A 22700-nucleotide genomic window follows, 5' to 3' on the forward strand; every position below is an offset into this window, starting at 1 on the left:
GCAACTTCGTCTAGTCATTGACGAAATCAACTAAAGCCTGAGACTTGGTGGCCGTGCGGGGGGTGTACTGCACGTGATGCAGCCCAAGTTCAATCGCCTACTTGGCAATCCGCCCTGTTGCCTCCCGATTCTGGATGATGTCCCCAAGGGGGGCAGAGCTAACCACTGTGATAGGGTGTTCTTGGAAATAATGCTTAAGTTTCCGACTCGCCATAAACACCCCATACACTAACTTCTGCCGGTGTGGGTACCGTTGCTTGGAAAGGGTTAGCACCTCGTTGATAAAATACACCGGGCGTTGCACTGGGTACTCCTTCCCTTCCTCCTTTCTTTCAACAACCACTGCCACACTCACTGCTTTGGAATTTGCCGCAATATACAGAAGCATGGGCTCTTTTTCAGTCGGGGCGGCCAGGACCGACGGGTTAACCAATTGCCGTTTCAAGGCTTCGAGTGCCTCGTCTACCTCATTTGTCCAAACAAACCGGTCAGATTTCTTTAGTAACTGATAAAGAGGAATCGCCTTTTCACCCAGGCGACTTACGAAGTGACTTAGAGCCGCAATGCGACCCGCCAGTCGTTGAACTTGATTAACGTTCACCGGCTTTCCAAGGGATGTAACTGCTTCGATTTTGTCCGGGTTAGCTTCAATGCCACGCTCCGACACCAGGAAGCCCAACAATTTCCCTGCAGGAACACCAAAAATACACTTGGTGGGATTCAGCTTCATCTGATATACCCGCAGATTATCAAAAGTTTCCTTGAGATCCTCCAGTAGCGTCTCCCCCTGGCGGGTTTTGATCACACTATCGTCGACATAGGCGTGGACGTTGTGACCAATTTGGCTGCGAAGGCAATTCTGGATGCAGCGCTGATAAGTCGCCCCCGCACTCTTGAGTCCAAAAGGCATGGACACATAGAAAAAATCCCCAAAGGGGGTTATAAAAGCTGTTTTCTCTTGATCCTCCACGGCCATCTTGATCTGGTGATATCCTGAGTAGGCGTCCAAAAAGCACAATCGTTCGCATCCCGCCACCGAGTCAATGATCTGGTCGATGCGGGGAAGAGCGAAGGGATCTTTCGGACAAGCTCTGTTGAGGTCTGTGTAATCAATGCACATACGGAAGGTACCGTTCTTCTTGAGTACCAAAACCGGGTTAGCCAGCCATTTGGGGTGGAAAACATCCACGATGAATCCGGCGGCTAAGAGACGGGCGACCTCTTCCCCGATCGCCTTGCGCCGCTCCTCGTTAAACCTGTGAAGATACTGCTGGATGGGTTTTGCCTTTGGGTCAACATTAAGATGGTGCTCAGCGAATTCTCTCGGCACACCAGGCATATCAGAAGGTTTCCATGCGAAGATGTCCCGATTCTCACGGATGAATTCGATGAGCGCGCTTTCCTATTTGGGATCCAAACCCGTCCGGATGGTGAACTGCTTGGATGAATCGTCGGGAACGAAATCGATTGTCTTAGTGTCATCCGTTGGCTTGAACTTGAGGGGCGACTCAACATCTGTCGTTGGCTTCTTTAGGGGTGACATGTCCGCCGGGTCAACACTGGCCCGATGGTGTTTGAGCTCCTCTGTAGCGCAGGCGACTTCCGCATAAGCCGCGTCCCCTTCTTCACATTCCCTTGCAATCCTTCTATCCCCATCGACCATGATGGGTCCCTTGGGACCGGGAATCTTGAGCTTAAGGTAAACATAGCACGGGCGAGCCATGAAACGGGCGTAAGCCGGCCACCCAAATAACGCATGGTAGGGGCTTTTCAATTTGACCACCTCGAATATCAGTGACTCGAACCTGTAATTCTGTGCTGTTCCAAACGCCACTGTGAGTCTGACTCGGCCTATGGGGTAGGCCGACTTGCCCAGGACGATTCCGTGGAAAACCGTGGTTGAAGGCATGAGGTCCTTTTCCAATTGGTTCATCCTTTGGAAAGTGTCAAAATATAAGATATTAATGCTGCTACCACCATCCATTAGCACTTTGGACAGGGTGTAGCCCCCAACTTGGGGAGCCACGACCAACGCTAAATCGCCAGGATTGTCAACTCTTGGCGGGTGATCCTCCCTACTCCACGATATGGTCTGTTCAGTCCAGTGGAGGTACCTGAGAAGCGCCGGCTCAGACACACTGTACGCCCGGTGACTCACCTTCTTACCACGTCTGCAAGCATTGGTGGTGAAAACGTGATACTACCCATTGCTTAACTGTTTGGGATTGCTGCACAAACCTCCGTTGTCATCCTGACCCTGCGGAGCCCCCTGCGGGGGCGGCTGCTGAAAGGCTCCTGGCGGGTTATACCGCCGTTGATGGTGTACTGGATACTGACTGCTGCTTGGCTGCGGGCCTCCCTGAGGCCCCTGTTCGGGAAAACCGCCAAAGGGGTTCTGTCGTTGGTTGGGTGCGGCAAACTGCTCCTGGCGTTGTTCCGGGTCATCGTTTTGGCTTTTCTTGATCTCCTCCGCCCGAAACTCCCGCATTACGAAGCAGTTCTCCCAGGAGTGAGTCGCCGGACCGTCTACCGTGGCATGGTGCGGGCAAGGGCCTTTGAGTATCTCTTCATAGTTATGCGGCCTCTTCCCGCTAAAGCCCCTGTTTTTCTTCTGGCGTTGGTTGCCACTGTTGGCGTTGGTATTGGCGACTAAATCCGAGGGCTCCTCTTGCGGTCTTCGCTTGCCATTGGCTCCTTGATTGTGGCGGTTACGTCCCTGGAACTGGGTATGATTTTTGGATGACTCGCCCTTCTTGGGCGAATTAGCCTTACCGTCCTCACCAGGATCTTTGGTGTCATCCGCTTCAGCGTACCTAGTGAGGGTGTCCATCAACTCTCCCATGTCTTGGAACTTTCGCTTGAGTCGCCCCAATTTTTGCACCAAGGGTTCGTAATGGCAATTCTGCTCGAGGATCAACATAGCCTGAGCCGCCGTAATACCATCTGATGAATGGATAATTTCTGCAACCCGCCGTGACCAATACTGGGCCGACTCATAAGGGCGCTGAACACACTGCTGCAGATCGACGATCGTCATCGGACGATTGCAAGTTCCTCGGAAGTTTTTGATGAATCGCTCTTTCAACTCGGCCCAGGTCTGGATGGAGTTGGGAGGTAAGTTTTTCAACCAAGTACATGCTGACCCCTCGAGCATCATCATGAAGTATCTTGCGCAAACTGCCTCGTTTACGTCGAGCATGTCCATGGCGATTTCATAACTCTCGACCCACAATGCCGGCTCAAGGTCCGGGGTGTAGTTAGGCACCTTTCTTGGTCCCTTCAAATCTTTGGGCATCCTTTCGTTACGAAGGGCGGGGGCAAGCATGGCACCCCCACTCGCCCACCGCTCCCGACGAGAGGGGCCGGGGCGACTTGGGTGTTCGGGAGATCCCGGCCCGGCGGGTTTTGATGATCAGGCGGGTTGTCCTGAGGGACGGGTCGCGGCCCGCTGTTCACGGTGGGCTGGTCCTCTGGCCGACTCCTGGTGTAACTCGCCTGGGGAGTGGAATGCAACCTATCTAGGCTATGTGAGAACTAGGCATTTTGAACCACCGCCGTCTTCAACATCTCAATGGCGTTCCTTTCTTCTATCTCGGCACGAGCGTTGCTGTGAATCGGAAGGGATTCCAGATGGCGAGTTGCAGCAAGGACGTTGTCCACCGGGTTGGAAAAGTGGCCTTGAGGTGCCCGGAATCGGGGAATGCGATCCTCAGCCGTCTGAACCGGCGGGTTAGGCGGTTGACCCGGTCCTCCCCCTGGGGAGGCTCCCGCCCCAGGGGTTCGTGGAGTGTCGAACAGGCGGGTCGGGTTGAGATCATGGGGCAGGCGACCTTGGTGTCTCCGTTAATGGACGGCGTCGGATGCGTGCTGGTGTCTTTCGAGCCGCCAGTTGTCAGTATTTAAGCGCATCCTTTCGGCCACAATTTGAGCTTGCCGAGTCTCGATCCTGGCGGACTCCACCTCGGCATCCCGATGAGCCTTTTCCACTGCCTCTCTGAGTTCCGCCAGCTCCGCGTTTATCTCCTCCTGGTTTTCTAGTGTGAGGGGAGTCGCCATCAGCCTTGTGATCTTCGTTGCTAATTCCACCAGGACAGCGGCCGGGCTTCTAGACGTCTCGCCGGTTCCATCGCCTCCTGTAGGGTTTTGCGAGGGTTGAGTCGCCCCCGCCATATAAATGGCGATCTGGCGGCGGGTTTGGTCAAGGACTTCGGGGTCCATGGCCAGCGACAAGCCCCCAAGACAATCCCCATGTAGAGACCGGATTGAATTTGAATCGCCCATGGATGATTCGTCATCAGAGTTGATTGGTGTAGTTTCCTGGGTCGCCGAGCGTTCTGGCTCCTCCGATCCCTGCGTGAACCCGACAAAGACCGGGCGAGTCAGATTTTGTGTCACTACTGGACGGACGTACCTGGCCGGCTCGACGATGTCGGTGGAGATGACCGGCTCAGGCACGGATGATCCGATCATGCCGATGAAGATGTTGATCTTGCCGAAGGGGACCCTGTAACCAGATTCGATCGAATCCGCTTCGGGCCCCCATTGCTGGTTGTTGATGTAGGTCTTCCCGCGGCGGCTCCGGGTCATGAGCCCCGTCGCGTAACTCCCAAACCCTGGTAGGGCTCCCTTTGAGAACTCAACTCCACCGTGCGTAGGCCCCACGGTGGGCGCCAACTGTCGTGGTTTTGTCACAGCAGATGTCCTCGTGAAAGGACGTAGTACTGGAGCCATCGTACCTTGGTGGCGACTCAAAGGGGTTGAGTAGGAGAGACACGGCGATTTACCCAGGTTCGGCCCCTCGTGAGGAGGTAAAAGCCTACGTCCTGCTTTGAGTTGTATTGATGTGGTTTTGATTACAAGGAGGGCGTAAGTTGCCAAACCTAGCACTCGATGATTTCTAACCTCTCCTCTGCTTCCCTGGGACTCGCCTTTATATACATGTCGAGTCCCTAGGGTTTACAAGGGTACTTTCCTTCCTACAAATCGTGATCTCTACGATCTCCAAGTCACCATCTTCCAAAGCTTGGAGACCTTCTGGAAATTGTAAACCGCCACCCAACTTTCGGCCTTGCCAGGCCAAGGCCCGAATCACGCTCAGGTGAATCGCCTGATTCAGTGACCCGGCCCAACTAGGGCGGGTTATTAACCGGTAATATCCCCAACAATGGGGATGTGCATATCCCCAACAAGCAAACCATACTTCATCTTAACAGTAGGTATAGGGCATTCAAAGCTCCCAATAAGAATCGATGAAGTTTTTCCAATAGCATTGATGCAATGTACTCGATATTGTTTCTTCGGAAAGTGCACCGTATTCTCATTACCATTGACATGGAAAGTGAAATTGCCTTTGTTGCAATCAATAACAGCCCCTGCAGTGTTTAAAAAGGGTCTTCCAAGGATGACCGCCATGGCATCATCCTCGGGAATATCCAGAATAACAAAGTCTGTTAAGATAGTGACGTTAGCAACCACAACAGGCACTCGCAAATGCCGATAGGGAAATCAGTTGATTTGTTGGCCATTTGTAGAGAGATTTCAGTGGATGTCAACTTATCCAGTTCAAGCCTACGATAAAGAGAGAGAGGCATAACACTAACACCAGCTCCAAGGTCGCATAAAGCAGTTCTAACGTAGTTTCCTTTAATGGAGCAAGGTATAGTGGGCACTCCGGGATCACCTAGTTTCTTAGGAGTTCCACCCTTGAAGGTGTAATTAGAGAGCATGGTGGAAATCTCAACCTCAGGTATCCTCCTCTTATTAGTCACAATATCCTTCACGTACTTAGCATAAGGAGACATTTTGAGCATATCTGTCAAACGCATTTGCAGAAAGACAGGTCTAATCATTTCAACAAAGCGCTCAAAATCCTCATCATCCTTTTTCTTGGATGGTTTGGGAGGAAAGGGCATGGGTTTCTGAACCCATGGCTCCCTTTCTTTACCATGCTTCCTAGCAATGAAATCGTTCTTATCGTATCTCCAATTCTTAGGCTGTGGGTTATCAAGATCAACAGGTTCAATCTCCACATCCTTATCATTGCTAGGTTGAGCATCATCATGAAAACCACTATCAATATTATCATTAGGCTCATGTTCATCACCAGATTGTGTTTCGGCATCAGAAACAGAGACATTGTTTGGACTCTCGGGTGTAACAGCAACGGGGTTGCTAGCGTGCAAATTCCTATCATCTTTCTTTTTCTTTCTAGGATGACTAGGTGCATCAGTGCTAACTCCTTGAGAATCTTGTTCAATTCTCTTAGGATGACCCTCAGGATACAAAGGTTCCTGGGTCATTCTACCGCCTCTAGTGATGACTCTAACAGAATTGTCATTCATCTCATTGAGCAAGTCATTTTGAGCCTTAAGTACTTGTTCTACTTGAGTAGTAACCATAGAGGCATGTTTACTTAAAAGCTTAAGATCATTGATATTTCTATCCACACAAGCACTTAAATGACTAAGCATGCGAGCATTCTGTTCCAATTGTGTGCTAACATAATCATTGAAACTTTGTTGTTTGGCAACAAAGTTATCAAATTCATCCAGGCATAAGCTAGCGGGTTTATCAAAAGGAATATCACTCTCATTGAATCTACAAAGAGAATTTACCTCTACTACCTGTGTTGGGTTATCAAGACCATGGATCTCTTCGATAGGTGGTAGATTTTGACATCTTTAGATTTAATGCCTTTCTCTCACATAGATTTCTTAGCTTCTTGCATATCTTCAGGACTGAGGAATAGAATACCTCTTTTCTTCGGAGTTGGATTTGGAGGTGGTTCGGGAATAGTCCAAGCATTCTCATTGCACAAGATATTATTCAATAGGATCTCAGCTTGTTCTAAAGTTCGTTCCCTGAAAACACAACCATCACAACTATCTAGGTGGTCCTTAGAAGCATCGGTTAGTCCATTATAGAAGATATCAAGTATTTCATTCTTCTCAAGAGGGTGATCAGGCAAAGCATTCAGTAGCTGGACGAGCCTCCCCCAAGCTTGTGGGAGACTCTCTTCTTTAACTTGCACAAAGTTGTATATTTCCTGCAAGGCAGCTTGTTTCTTATGGGCAGGAAAATATTTCCCAGAGAAGTAGTAGATCCTATCCTGGGGACTACGCACGCAACCAGGAGAAAGAGAAGTGAACCAAGTCTTAGCATCATCCTTTAGCGAGAAAGGAAACATCTTAAGGATATAGTAGTGGCGGATCTTTTCCTCACTCGTGAATAGGGTGGCTATATCGTGCAGCTTAGTAAGATGTGCTACAACCGTTTCAGACTCATAACCATGAAAAAGATCAGATTCGACCAGAGTGATTAACTCAGGGTCGACAGAGAATTCATAATCCTTATCGGTCACAAAGATATGCGAAGTATCAAACTTCGGGTCGTATTTCATCCTAGCGTGCAAAGATTTTTCTTTCCACTTGCGCAGTAATTTCTCAAGATCATAGCTATCCTTACAAGCAAGAAAGTCCTCAGCTACCTCTCCCTCCATAACGTAACCCTCAGGCATATCAGACAATTCATATCTAGGAGAGCTAGTTCTAATAGGTGAAATAGTAGGTTCTACTACAATAATTTCAACAGTTTCAGAAGTATCATCACATCTAGCAGCAACTCTAGCAATTTGTGCATCAAAGAATGCACCTAGTGGCAAAGCAGTATCAAGCAAAGCATCATCACAAGCATCAAGGATAGCAGAAGTAGCATCATCAAGCACAGGCGACACATCGAAATTTCTAGCAGGAGGTGGTGTCGCAAACTTACTCATAACAGAAGGTGAATCAAGTGCAGAGCTAGATGGCAGTTCCTTACCTGTCCTCGTAGTTGCAGGCAAGACTTTAGTTTTTGGATCTCTCGGATTCCTCATAGTGATCAACAGACGTAAATCCCAAGTGACTCAGAGAATAGAGCTATGCCTCCCCGGCAACGGCGCGAGAAAATAGTCTTGATAACCCACAAGTATAGGGGATCGCAACAATTTTCGAGGGTAGAGTATTCAACCCAAATTTGTTGATTCGACACAAGGGGAAGCCAAAGAATATTCTCGAGTATTAGCAGTTGAGTTGTCAATTCAACCACACCTGAAAGACTTAGTATCTGCAGCAAAGTATCAGTAGCAAAGTGGTGTGATAGCAACAGTAGCAACGGTAACAGTAGCAGTAGTGACAGCAGTAGCGGTAACAATAGTAGCAGTGACAGCAGTAGCGACAGAGTAACAGTAGCAGCAACGACAACAATAGCAGCAAAGTAACGTAGCAAGGACCAGTAGGAAAAACTCGTAGGCATTGGATCGGTGATGGATAATTATGCCAGATGACATTCATCATGCAACAGTTATAACATGGGGAGATATGTAACTAGCTCCAGTTCGTCAATGTAATGTAGGCATGTATTTCGTATGAAGTCATACATGCTTAGGGAAAATAACTTGCATGACATCTATTGTCCATCCCTCCCGTGGCAGCGGGGTCCTAATGGAAACTACGGGATATTAAGGTTCTCCTTTTAATAGAGAACCGGAACAAAGCATTAGCACTTAGTGAATACATGAACTCCTCATACTATGGTCATCTCCGGCAGTGGTTCCGGCTATTGTCACTCCGGGGTTGCCGGGTCATAACACATAGTAGGTGACTACAACTTGCAAGATAGGATCAAGAACACACATATATTGACAAGAACATAATAGGTTCAGATCTGAAATCATGGCACTCGGGCCCTAGTGACAAGCATTAAGCATGGCAAAGTAATAGCAACATCAATCTCAGAACATAGTGGATACTAGGGATCAATCCCCATCAAAACTAACTCGATTACATGATAGATCTCATCCAACCCATCACCGTCCAGGAAGCCTACGATGAGATTACTCACAAACGGTGAAGAGCATCATGGAATTGGCGATGAAGGAAGGTTGGTGATGACGATGACGACGATCTCCCCTCTCCGGAGCCCAGAACGGACTCCAGATCTGCCCTCAAGAGGAAGAACAGGTGGTGGCGGTGCCTCCGTATCGTAAAACGCGATGAACTCTTCTCCTTGATTTTTTTTCGGACGAAAGGGACTAAATAGAGCTGGAGTTGGAGGCGGCGGAGCTCCGAGGGCCCCACAAGCCTGCTAGGCGCGGCGAGGGGGGGTCGCGCCTGATGGGCTTGTGGATTCCTCGCTCCACTCCTCTGGTTGATTCTTGCGCCAGTATTTTTTATATATTCTACAAAAAAAATCCTCGTAAATTTCCAGGTCATTCCGAGAACTTTTATTTATGCGGAAAAACAACACCATGGCAATTCTGCTGAAAAGAGCGTTAGTCCGGGTTAGTTCCATTAAAATCATGCAAATTAGAGTCCAAAACAAGGGCAAAAGAGTTTGGAAAAGTAGATAGGACGGAGACGTATCAAAGTTCTTTGGGTTGGATTGAATATGATAAATCTGTAATTGTTTGATGCATCTAGAATAATCAACTCATGGATACTTGTGGTGACATTGGAGTATCTAGGTGACATTTGAGTTGGTTGATGCATATCATGGGTTTTATTCTAGTATGAACTCTAGGGATGTTTGTGGCACTTATATGAATAGCTCAATAGATTGATCGTAAAGGATAACTTTGAGGTGGTTCTACTACATACACCAATTTCATCTTATATTCTCCACTAGATCGGAACTTTGGAGTGATTCTTTGTCGCACATTGACCGATGGTTATATATTCAATTATGCTAGCACCATTGAGAGGTTGCACTAGTGAAAGTATGACCATCCGATAAGAAGACCTGGACTATGCCGCTAACAAGTCCGAAGATCATAGCGGACCGATAAGAGACGATGCAACGTACAAGCTTTGCATCACGGACTTGGAGGCAACCAACATACTCCTTCTCGACACGCTATACCAACATCACCCTACCCGCGCGTGCGAAGAACACCATTATCAATGAAAAGGAGACTAAATGAATTCAACTGACTTAGCATGTTTAGCTTGCATCGACTTTGAGGCCCTTTGTATCCCTCATCATTTTTCTCTAGTTAATTTCTCGTTTGAATAAAAAATGGACAATCATGCTTCTTTCCGGTTGAAGGAAGATTCTTCTTATATCTAATGAGTCATGAATGTATTGATGAATGCCCTATTTTTAAATTCTTGAAATTATACTAGGTGTGTGATTAAATTGTATGCTAATGTATTTCCACTTACAAATGATGAGTATAAGTCTTCCACATCATTAGTATCGATCTAATAGGAGATGTTGACAACTAGGTGAGATAAATCACATTAATTTCAGTTTGATATTTTCCTAAGCTAAATAAAAAAGAACCGGTGAAGACAATTATCTCGCGAGCAAAATAATTGACAATTATTCCATTTTTATTAGCCGAAAGTAAATAATTTATTTGATCATACCCTCCTCACTTCATTTAGGTTTGGAATTTATCATTTCAGTTCTTGTGGTAACCAAGTTCTCATTTTTCAAGAATTCAATTTTAATTCTTGAATTCTATATCTAATTCATAGGAGTCAAACGAGGTGTTAGTTCTTTTCCGGTTTGAGGCTATTTTTATTTTTTATTTTTGAGTGATCTATTTCTTCTTTCATTTTTTTTACTTTAATCGCAATTTTTTCGGTGCAATCTTTTGTGTGTAAAATAGAAGATATTAATTGCAACATACTTCAATGGAGATATTTTATACTCCCTCCGTCCGGAAATACTTGTCCTAAGAACGAGTAAAATGAATGTATTTATAACTAAAATAAGTATAGATACATGCATTTCTAGGACAAGTATTTCCGGACGAAGGAAGTACAAAACTTGAATATTTTGATATATAATATGATAAATGAGAGTAAAATACATATGATATTATTGTATTTGAATAGTATAGTTTTCAAATAGTTACTGAATATATGTAGCTTAATAATACTGCCTCCGTTCCTAAATATAAGACCTTTTAGAGTTTTCACTAAAAGACTACATACCGAGCAAAATGAGTGAATTTACATTATAAAATATGTCTATGTACATCCGTATGTAGTTTGTAGTGGAATTTCTAAAATGTCTTATATTTAGAAACGGAGGAATAGAATAGAATAATTTTATTGCATGGTTGCATTTTGAGTGGACCTTTCTTCATACATGGATGTATGCTGAGGTGAGCCCTTTTTCCACGAATAGTTGTATGATGATCTGACATTTTAAGTCTGAGAGAAATAAATCATTGAGGATTACCTATTTGATTATATACAAATTCATCCAATAGTATATCTATTTCTTGCAAAAAAATAGCACTATAATTCCTTTTGTTCACATATATGGCTTATTTCAAATATTGTTTTTTTGTAGAGCATGCCATGCGAGCTGTTACACGGCATCAGCTGTAGTCATTTGTTCTCTTGCGGTGCGGTGTACACGAACGGTTCTACGACGCCATCGTCCATAGCAAGCAATGGCTCCAGGGCCTCCACGACGGCTGACATCCGGGGTCGAGACTTTGGGCTGACGCTCAGGCATCGATATGCCACGGCGGCAGCCTTTTGGGCGGCGAGAGCCGAGTACTGCCCATCTAGGCTTCGGTCTATGGCACGGTCTAGCCGACGGGATGAGTCATGGAGGCAGTATGGCCGCGCCCACTCGATGAGGCTCTGTTCCCGGGGCGGCCGGTTCTTGTCCACCACCTTTCGCCCCGTCAAAAGCTCCAGCAGCACCACACCAAAACTATATACATCGCTCTTCGTTGTTAGATGACCTAGTAAGAGGGAAAAAACGCGTACTCTACGTGTTAAAAATAATGTATTAATCGCACGGCTTTGGAAAACTTTTGTTTAATGTTGTCAAGTCTATGTATTTTTAGGGGTTTTATATCAAGTCTATGTACCAGTCATGATATACTCCGGTGCAGCGTAGCCCTGTGTGCCCATAACTCGAGTGGAGACGTGTGTCTCGTCTCCGTCTGGCCCATTCTTGGCTAGCCCAAAATCAGAAAGCTTCGCTTTGTAATTCTGCAATATTTAAGCCAGTCAATCACCAGTAGTTTGCCACAACATGAAAAAAAACTAATACTACTCCATCCGATTTTTAAATATAAGCCTTTTTAGATATTTTACTAAAGAACTACATACGAAATAAAATAAATGAATCTATGCTCTAAAATATGTTTATATACATTTATATGTGGTTCTTTTAATAAAACCTTCAAAAAACTTATATTTAGAAACGTAGGGAGTACTTTTCTAAGAGAAAGGAACGGAGGGAGTAGTAGTTTGCCACAGTAGTAATTTGCCACCAATGTTGTGATGGTAGTGTCCATCTGTCTATAGTCACAACTAACTATAGTCGTAATTTGCGACATGATCTACATCTACACGAGAGCCAAGTGTGTACCGAGTCGAGTAGTATGTTGGAGGTCTTGAAGTCACGATAGATGATGGGCTTGGTAGCGTCATGGAGGAAGGCCAAACCTTTGGCAGCTCCAATTGCTATCTTCAGCCGCGTTGACCACGGCAATGATGTTGTGTACCCTGCAGTTTCCCCATCAACAGAAGCTCGTTAGTTAACCACGTCATATGAGGTATGGGTCGGCAGTAGTGTGACCATGTACTTCCTCCGTTTCTAAATATTTATCTTTATTTTTTTATCATAAACTAAATACGGATGTATATATAGACATAAGTTAGAATGTAGATTCTTTTATTTTGTTTTATATACAGTACATAGTTGAATTTCTAAAAACCAAATATTTAGAAACGAAGGAAGTATATCGTTGTTAGAAATGCATTAACAATTTGACTTTGTTTCATCAGTGTTAGTCTTCTTACGTGTATACATGCAACAAAGTGCTACTAGTATGCTTATTTACCAGAAAAAAAACAGGAGGCTGTAGAATTTGGCATACTCTTGTAGAGATGCTTCTCCAGGCTACCTCTCGCCATGAACTCATAAACGAGGAGCCTGTGCTCATCCTCGCAGCAGTAGCCGATCAGCTTGACCAGGTGTGGATGCCTCAGTTGTCCGAGAAGAACGATTTCAGCCTGCATCTATCTGCAATTTTTTATTATTTATAAAATATACGGTAAAACTATTGTCCTACGGTTTTTCGCTTCAAAAAAAGATAAAGTTTTTTTTAAATAAAAATTGTCTTGCAGTTTAACATAGTTGACAAAGTTGTTAAAATTCACACGGCCAAAACATTGAAGAATGTAGATGATGAGACGATATTTTACAAACAAGGCTCATCGAACATCGGATTCTCTGAGCATGATATAGGTGTTTCCCTGCACTCAATCAACATAGTACATATCGACAACTGGATCTAGATTGTCCCCCTCATGTTCCCCTGTCTTTCCGACCAACTTCGTTTAGTGTATTTTGGTTATCCTCCATGAATTTGTATAATAGGCATGGTTTATACATGTTCGACTGAAACACCTAACCCTTTATATATGTATAGATGTTTCATTTTCATCAAAAAGAAAGTTTGAACCATAGGCCTCTATATGACCGCAATGCACACAACTATCTTTACTAAAGTTGATGCAAGACAAATAAGCCAAAGACACCAGCAAGCTCCATACAAGACTTAGACAACTATAGCAGACACATTACAAGATATGAAACTAACACTTATGACAAAGTTAACTTGTTCGACGACAATGCCTTCAAAGGATACCCATCCTCATGTCATCGTCACCATGTCCAGCCGGAGACGGCAAGGACAAGGATTCATCCTAGCTGTCAAGACCAACCAATGAAGGCATTGCAACAACAAGTAGACAACGCCTGCAACAAGGTATTGAGGTAAGTTTGTGGCGGCTAAGTCCCGCCAATGAATGCTAGAACAACAGTTGTTCATCGGGCAAGAAGTAGGGATGCAATCACCACCTTGAAAATTGATATGTAGCCATGCACGTGTAATCGACACTAATTCCAGCAAACGCCACCTCGCGAATATGTCCTTCACCAATTTGAACTTCTTGTCTTCTCCCAAACACATGTGTATGGTTAGACTTGGGTGTTCTCTTGTTTGCTAGCTCGCATGAGTCGGCCGCCAAGTTCCCCATTTTAGATGTGATTGTCTCAACCGATAATATCACCACACCTGATTTCTCCATAGCTCCACTTACAACAATTGTTAAATTGTTCTTGGTCCTCTTTCCCTTCATCAGAACTTGCTTGTCCTTCTTGCTCCTCTTGGTTTTCATGTCCATGTCTGCCTTGTAGACATAACCATCGCTATGGAGTTATCTAAGCAAAAATAGATTTCTTTGAACCTTTGGCACATGTATAACATCCTTAGTACATGGTCAACACCGCCTTTGGTTTTGTTCTTAATATTTCAATTGGCCATAATGCACCGAGGCACATCATGGCCTTGATACTCCGAAATAACCAGACTTGTAGCAAGTGAACCATCCTTTGTTAACGTCACCTGATAAGATATCACTTTATATAATATTTACGCATCACTCAACTGCTCTCTTGATAGGGTAAGTACGTCATCATCAGAATCACCATCTTTAGATGTTGCCACACTAGTGGTGGTACCAATATTTTTCCACGTTGGAGACTCCCTCCTTATGTGACCCCCTCCTTATAGTAATATCACTGTAGACCATCTTCTCTGTCTTGTTTGTCTTCTCCTCCCCACCTTAATTGCATCTCAGTACAAAATCCACACCTTTACCGCTTCCAACTCCATATCCACCACATTTCTTCTCGCATTGATCATATGATAATAGTGTCGCCGTAATGCCATTTCGAGTGATGATATTCTTCAATACTGATGAAGTTTGCGTACGACCTCGGAAATAAAGTGAGTATAGGTAGCCACGCCTTCGTCCTCCACTTTGGCATCTAGGAGAGATAGATCTCAGTTCACCTTGTTGAAGACATCGTGTTCTTAGTAAGTTCAACCCCCCTGCATCATTAGCCCGAATAACTGATGTTTTGGGATCATAGAAAAGAAATTATGACTTGGTATCATGTCTTTGTCGGGCCACTGCCTCCCAAATCCAGATTAGCTCCCCCCAAAAAAAGTGTTGGGGACTAATCTTTGTATCTGTCTTCTGTTAATTGTACCATTTCTCTTCATTGCACTTAGAGTAATTAGCTTTCGAGTAGTTCTTCATATCGGGTTCTAAGTAGTTGCATATCTAGATACCTTCCTTTATTCACATTTCCGCTAATTTGCAAGAAAAATAGCATCATTCGTAGTCACTTATTTAAACCCCCATCCTCTAAGTTGACATCTTTGATCCTTCAAAAATAATGAATCTGAAGAAAGGAGAAGGTTGTATCTCCTCAAATTTGGAAGCAAACTGAAGATATTCTCCACCTTTTATCACTCTCATCATTATGTGAAAGAACAAAATTAATAGGACACTAGAAGTTTGCACCGTGAGAGTTATAACTGCAATGTAGTTCTCTCACGTTGTACACTACAAATGTGTTATAGGAGATGTAACCATTCTAAATGTCGTGACTAACCCATATGCTAGTAGCCACTTGGATGCAAGCCTTCTTTTCTAGAAAAGCTATAGTAATGAAAACTTCAAGGTATTTGAGTAGAAGATATACCGTAAAGACCGAAACAAAAGTTGTGTTATTCCGACTTGTCAATCTTTTTTCTGGATAAACATGTTTTTAGATAAAATACATTACACCTAATTCTAAAATAGTGAATCTTAAATCGGCTATAGTAAGCAGCGGAGTAATTAGGTTACAAGGCATGAAACATGATCGCATATCAAAAGAAAAGAATATAAGCCCAAACTGAAACATGAATAGCTTCAACGAATGCCATATATGTTGAATGAAAGATAGTAAGAGCTAGGGAAATAAACAATCCTTTTTTGAATTAAATGTTCTTCCCTTGTGGAAGCGTCCCAACCACACACAACATCACCCCACTCCATCCTGGAAGGCGGACCCTACCTATTGGGCTTGGATTGATGGGTGCCAACATGTTGTAGTAATAGTTAAAATGTGCAAAATTCCAAGCAAAAATATATGATGGCCCGCCAAATAATACAAGCAATTGTTGCCGCTGCCCCATAGATGAAGACATGTGCAAGGATTTCTGGCGGGCGTCTGTCATGCAGCAAGGGCACGATCCATGGACAACTCCAAAATGGAAAGTTCCTTTTTTTTAAATGGCACTTTCAAAAATTGTAATACCGACTTTCTAATATTTTTCCCCAACTTTAATTTTTTAAAACTTTTGAGATTTTGGAACTTTCAGTATTTCAACTTTTGGAATTATGGACTTCCGGATTTTAGAATTTGAACATTTTTTTACTTCCAAAACTTCAAACTTTTGAAAAATTGAACTTAAAAAACTATGATTCTTTTCACACAAGGTTAAAAAAATGGAAAACGCACCCACACATACATCGTCTGGATGGCCCCCAACACCATATCACGACAACCGACAACCCACACGAGAGCATTCGACGTGCTTTTCCCACACAACCATGTAGGAGTCTGTTGAGAAGACAATGAGGTTGTTTGGATTGCAGACCCAATTCGCGTGACCAAATATTTGGCATTGACCGTAGCGTGGGTGTCTGTTCGGATATCGTTTGATTATTTGGCTCACCCCCAGCCCAACAACTCCTTCTGTTCAATACATCACTATCTTTTTGGTGATTCCTTGTGGAATCCTACGGCAAATTATTTGCGCGCCCATCATTGGCAGGGAAACCATGGGCAAGATCCAAACATACCCATTACTCTTACGAGTTGGCAAGATCCGAGGAGAGAAACAAGGTCTCGTAACGCTGCCTCCATGGAAGGGACCGGGTCCAAATGTGTCATCGCTGCTAGCCCCGTCAATAGACCTTCCACGTGCACAACTACAGCCCCACTTGTTACAACATGTTAATCGACCTAGAAAAATAAAGAGATATGGATCCTTGACGCAACATCCAAAGAGGGGACATCGCTCGTTTGTGCCACTCTCAACGGCCCGATATATTGGTAAAGGCCTTCGCTCAGCCACTTCGAGCACCCTCAGACACCCCACTTTCTTTCAACCCTAGTTGCAACCACTAGACGACCACCAATGCACTCCATTGAAAACATTATGTTCTGCTTTAGATTTTTCACCGGTGCCTTTTGTATTTAGACAGGAGAAGGTTTAACATGAGAAACATGTCAAACGGTCACAAGCTAGAATCAACCACCTCCCCCCAAAAAACATAGGAGTGTTAGGATATATGGGTGCACAACTGCACTTTTTACGCACTTACTTCCCACAAGAACTCTGTGTTAATCCATGCAATGACCAGAGACAACAGTGAAGCAATCTTCTCAAATACGTGTTTATTACACTCTAACTAAATGAAGCCGAGAGTGATGATCACCTGTGACAGCCCGATGCCGACGTTCCAGAAGATCCCCCTTCTATTCCGTCTTCGTCGTGTGGCTTATTTTATTTGTGGCATCATCATTGCATCATTCGCATAATCTGCATTGCATCGGCATCCTGTTGCCGCCCGTTTTCAAAACCTGCATTCGTTATTAGTTGCGGGTTCTCTCCGTTATCGTCGTTGAGCGTTTCGAGAACAACCACACACGCACGCGTCACGGCATCGTCAAGACCTTGTTTTTATAACGTGTATAAAACTTTCTCCGATTGGGCTGTAACTTGGCGTGCGGTCTTGATTTAGTGTAGGTAGGCTGTCTATCAAATTTCATCGCGATCGAAGCTCGTTTGTTACCCGTGCCGTTTATTATATAGCGGCACTATAGCCGGTCAATAGTCGGACGTTTTGCTATTTCAAACTCTGTCACCGGGTTGCCCGTTTCCCCCCTCTTCTATGCCTAACCCCTCTGCACAGTGCATCGACCCTACGCGCAGCCCAGTCCGAAAACCTCCCGGAACCCGAACCCGGCGGTCGTGACCATTGGATCCGGATCAACCCCGTTTTGCCGCAAATCGTCTTCGGTTTGTCCATTGCAGCCCCTAACCTAATCTTCTAGACCACCCGTTCTAGATCAGAGGGTCCAATGAACCTATCTCTAACCCAACTATATATATATATATATAAACCCTAAAATATAGGAGGGTTGTCCCATCCCTAGCCGCCACCGCTCCTCAGATTTTTGTGCCAACCAACCAGTCAACCAGCACAGGCAAGCCATGCTCGATCCAGATTGGATCGAGGCCACTGCCCCGTGCCCGCATCCTCCATGACCGCCGTCATTCCGGCAAGCTGCCGGCAGCCGGAGCTCCGCAGGCCAGATCCGAGTCCCTTCCTTCTCCGTCTCCCTGCTCTCTTCCTTCTATTCCTTCTCTCCCTGTTCCCAAGCTCTTTTTCTCATCTTTCCCTCTGCTCTTTTCTTCTGCCAGGAGAAAAACGGGAGACCGTCGCCGCCGCCGTAGATCACGATAGCTGCGCCCGACGCCTACAGCCTCGGGAACGGGCCCCGTCGTCCGGATCTGCCCTGCCCGCTGGTGAAGATCCCCGTCGGCGCCGCCCCTGCAGTCTCTGACGAGCTACCTGTCCTACTTTTCCTCTTATCTCTCCCTCTCCTTCTTGTTGCTGCAGGGAACCATGGGAGCCCAAGGGACCTCGCCTCCATGGGTCCACCTCCCCTGCCCGGACCCGAGGCCGCCTTAGACCTGTCGGCCCTCGAACCCCCCCTCCGCTCGCGCCATCCCTGACCGGGTTCCGCACTCCAAGGTCTGTAGACGCCAGTTCTGCAGGTACGTTACCTGTTTGTGTTCGTGGGGAAGAAGGCCCGCGTTTTGCTTTGTATTTGTGGAGTTCGGGCAGCAATTTAACACTGAGCCATGCATAGCCGAGTTGGGTAGCGCTGCTCTAATCGACCAGGAGATCGTGGGTTCAAGTCCCCGTGGATTCATTTCTATTTTTCACGAATTTTACCCTTTGCATATTAGTTTCTGCCTCGGTTCACTTAACTTCGAGGCCCTGTTAGTTCACACAACAGGAGCCAGACCAACTGGTTAGTGCCCTGGATTCAACGCAGGGGTCTGGGGTTCGAATCCAAGCTTTGCCCCATAATTGTTTCCCGTGTCTTCTTTTTTGCTGCATTAGGATTTTGCTAGATTTCAGAAAAATTGCGTATTGTTTTCAAACCCCCGTAGATTTCAAACCATGCGTCGGATCGGAATAAGTTAGATATGTTAAGCGTATAGAATTTCACGTAGATTAATATTTTTTTCAACTCTCATGCACGTTTAAAACTGTTAGCGTGCTGTTTGCATCGGTTTGCGTGTCGACGTGTTGAAAACGGTTTAGGTCATAGCTATTTATCCGTAGCTCCGCTGGAGATGAGCCATATATGTAAATGGGCTAGAACGACATGTTGTTTCACGTGAACCACTTTGTTTCGACGTTTAACAAATTTAAAATTTGATTAGGACAAATCTGGACTGAATTAGAATTTAACACGTGGGGTCATTTCGGAGATGCTATATGTCATTTCCGGCCTCATTTAAAATGCCTAGCTAGGTAGATTAATTTGTGCTTCACCCTCGAGCCATGTTTACTAACATTTAATATTGTCGTGTATCTAATCGGGATAGAACTAAATAAATAAACGTGGAGTTTCGTCGATATGTAACCCGGTGCATACCGAGCTTCACTTAATGTGTAGTGTTTGATCGTTGTGATTGTCATGCCTTGCATTAGAACGTTCATGCATCATGTGTGTCTTGCATCGTGTGGTGTATATCGTGTGTTGATTCTTGTTTCCGGTTTCCTTCGTCTCGATAGAGTTCCGCAAGCGTGTCGGAAGTGAGGACCCGTTCGACTACGATGGTTTGCCGACTCCACCGAGTTGTTCTTCTTCCAAGCGGGATCTCACGCAAGATGATCATTTCCCCAGATACCATTACTATCATTGCCATGCTAGTTTGCCGCCTCTATCGATTATGTCTTGTTACCTACCACTTGTTAAATATCAGCCTCTCAACAATGCCATGATAACCTTCAACCTGTTCGACCTAGCAAACCACTGATTGGCTATGTTACTGCTTGCTTACCATGTTGTTAACGTTGCTAGTTGCAGGTGCAGATGCTTCCATGTGAAAACATGGGTTCCTAGTTATATCACCATATTAATGCTATTTAATTTAATGCATCTATATACTTGGTAAAAGGAGGAAGGCTCGGCCTTTCTAGCCTGGTGTTTTGTTCCACCTTTGCCCCCTTAGTTTCGGCTACCGGTGTTATGTTCCATAAACGAGCGCTCCTAACACGATCGGGGTTGTTATGGGGACCCCCTTGATAATTCGTTTTAGATTAAAGCTGGTCTGGCAAGGCCCAACATTGGTTCTACATTTGCCCAACATAATAATTTTGTTAATATTGAAATGCATAGGGCGTCATGAACCCGAGGAGTAATTTTACATAAACAGGGGGGCCAGTGCTGATGGTGTTGGTCCCAAACGGTCTGCCTGCGGGGCCACCACGGGGAAACTCGAGGTTTGGCACCCGTAGCTAGTTCCATCCGTCGTGTCCTGAGAACGAGATACGCGGCTCCTATCGGGATCGTCGACACGCCGGGCGGCCTTGCTGGATTAGTTTTACCTTTGACGAGATATCTTGTGCACCGGGATTCCGGTGATGCTTTGGGTAATCTCAGAGTTGAGGTTTTCCACTAGGGAATCCGACGAGATCGCGAGCTTCGTGATTGAGGATTTCTATGCGGCTTGTGGTAATTTGTGATGGACTAGTTGGAGCACCCCTGCATGGTTAAATCTTTCGGAAAGCTGTGCCCGCGGTTATGTGGCAACGTGGAAACTTTGTTTAACACTGGTTCTAGATAACTTGAACTTAACTTAATTAAAACATGCCAACTGTGTGCGTAACCGTGACTGTCTCTTTCGTGAGTTCCTTCTCCGATCGAGGACACGGCGGGGTTATGTCTGACGTAGGTAGGTGTTCAGGATCATTCATTTGATCATCAGTAGTTCACGTCCGTTATGCGTAGATCTTCCCCCTCTTATTTCTTGTACTCGTAAGTTTAGCCACCAAATATATGCTTAGCCGCTGCTGCAACCTCACCACTTAACCATGCCTCACCCATTAAGCTTTGCTAGTCTTGATACCTTTGGAAATGAGATTGCTGAGTCCCCCTGTGGCTCACAGATTACTACAACACCAGTTGCAGGTACAGGTAAAGGTTACTTGACGCGAGCGCGTTGATTGTTCATTTGGAGTTGCTTCTTATTCTTCTTCATCGATCTAGGATGGGTTCCAGGCCGGCAGCCTGGGATAGCAAGGATGGACGTCGTTCTTATTTTTCTTGTTTGTTTTCGTACGTAGTCAGACCCTGCTCTTACTCTTGATGATTATGTAATGTACTGATGTGACTCTGATGTAACTTGTGGCGAGTGTAAGCCAACTCTTTTATATATCTCTTCTTTTCAGTACATGTACTTGTAACGATATCCATTCTTGCGACACGACGAGATGCGCTTCTATCCCTGACGAGGCCTTCGTGCCAAATTAAGGATAGGGTTGCATCTTGGGCGTGACAAGTTGGTATCAGAGCCGTACCGACCTAGGAGCCCCCTTGATTGATCGAACTTGGCCGAGTCGAGTCTAGTGAAAAACTATTTGAGTCTTAGTTATATATCGGAGAGTAGGATTCTTTTTTCTCCTCGTCTATGCTCTGGTGAGGAATCTTGACGTAATAATTTATTCTACTCCTCTTCTCACTCAAAAAAAAATTTAGGATCACGCGGATATTTTTGGAATCTATATGATGCCGATGTGACGGAGTTCTGTCTTGGTGCCTCCTATCTACTTTGAGTCTCAGGGTAGTTGAGCTCTACGGGATTCTTGAGCACATCGTTTTCATTCAGATTTCTTAGTATCTCAGAACGAAGGATGTTCGTAATTGCTTCAATACTAGTAGTGGCGAGATAACCCCGATGTCCCCATTACTGGTGCAGATTGTTCGGGAGTACTGCCATACTTTGTATCGTTGTGATCACGAGGGTCTGTTGTAGATGAAGGTCCGAGATTCTGGTCGAGTGTTGACGGATGTGATACAAGTGACAGGTTAGTATAGGAGTTGTGTGTTATTACTCCTTGTATCCGTGTACCAGATTGCATGACCAGATATTTCGGGAATTCATAGGTGGGAATTCAAGTAGTTGCTTATAGGACAATCTTCCAACAAATGCATGATGTTATGTTGGGGTTCGACATCTAGTGGATTCGTTTGTTCATGGTCGACTTACAGCGGTACACGTTGTGTCTTAAAGAGTCCTTGTAGCTTGCTACGACTCAGGGATGCTTCGTTTGTCGGGTGCACTGCCTTGCACTTGATGGCTACTGGAAAATCGAGCCCGTGCGATCCTGTCCATGAAAATATCGGACGAAATCTTTCTCATGAGTTTGTTCTGGCTAATTGCAAGCCTCATCCTTTGTTTTGTTGAATATGGTAATTCAAGTTGCTTCGATGTCAAGTGGTGATTTCAGATTTTTTTCTAAGAGGTGTTCTCATATTTTTATGAGAGTATTAATTCTTTTGCTCTATCAATTGGCTCATCAATTCCATCCTTACCGGTGTGTTTCTCTCCAAGTGAACTCAATCATCTCCAATTGTCCAAGATCAATCTCTAAATTCTTGTCGGAGTTCATCTCATCTGTTCCAAGTCATCTTTGTTTTTCCCGCCCTCCCACCCTTTTCTTCGGTGATTCAATTTTCATCCAAGCGCATTC

The 22700-nt window shown here is 45.0% G+C and overlaps 1 protein-coding gene across 4 annotated transcripts in view; it reads right to left on the minus strand.

Moving 5' to 3' along the window:
• Positions 1-11227: 11227 nt before the first annotated feature.
• Positions 11228-22700, minus strand: part of LOC123449200 (serine/threonine-protein kinase RIPK-like) — a 31923-nt gene continuing 20450 nt past the window's right edge. The window contains exons 2-5 of one of the 4 annotated variants that reach the window (XM_045126331.1): positions 12857-13028; positions 12382-12518; positions 11876-11999; positions 11228-11746 (exon numbers count right to left, since the gene is read on the minus strand). In XM_045126331.1, coding sequence (XP_044982266.1) covers positions 11382-11746; positions 11876-11999; positions 12382-12518; positions 12857-13028 — 798 coding nt within the window. In that variant the 3' untranslated portion in view covers positions 11228-11381. Of the gene's footprint in view, positions 11747-11875; positions 12000-12381; positions 12519-12856; positions 13035-22700 lie in introns of all 4 variants that reach the window. The other 3 variants (XM_045126332.1, XM_045126330.1, XM_045126333.1) reach the window with 3 other exon arrangements.

The sequence above is a fragment of the Hordeum vulgare genome, chromosome 4H (genome assembly GCF_904849725.1).
Source record: "Hordeum vulgare subsp. vulgare chromosome 4H, MorexV3_pseudomolecules_assembly, whole genome shotgun sequence".
NCBI classification, from domain to species: Eukaryota; Viridiplantae; Streptophyta; class Magnoliopsida; order Poales; family Poaceae; genus Hordeum; species Hordeum vulgare.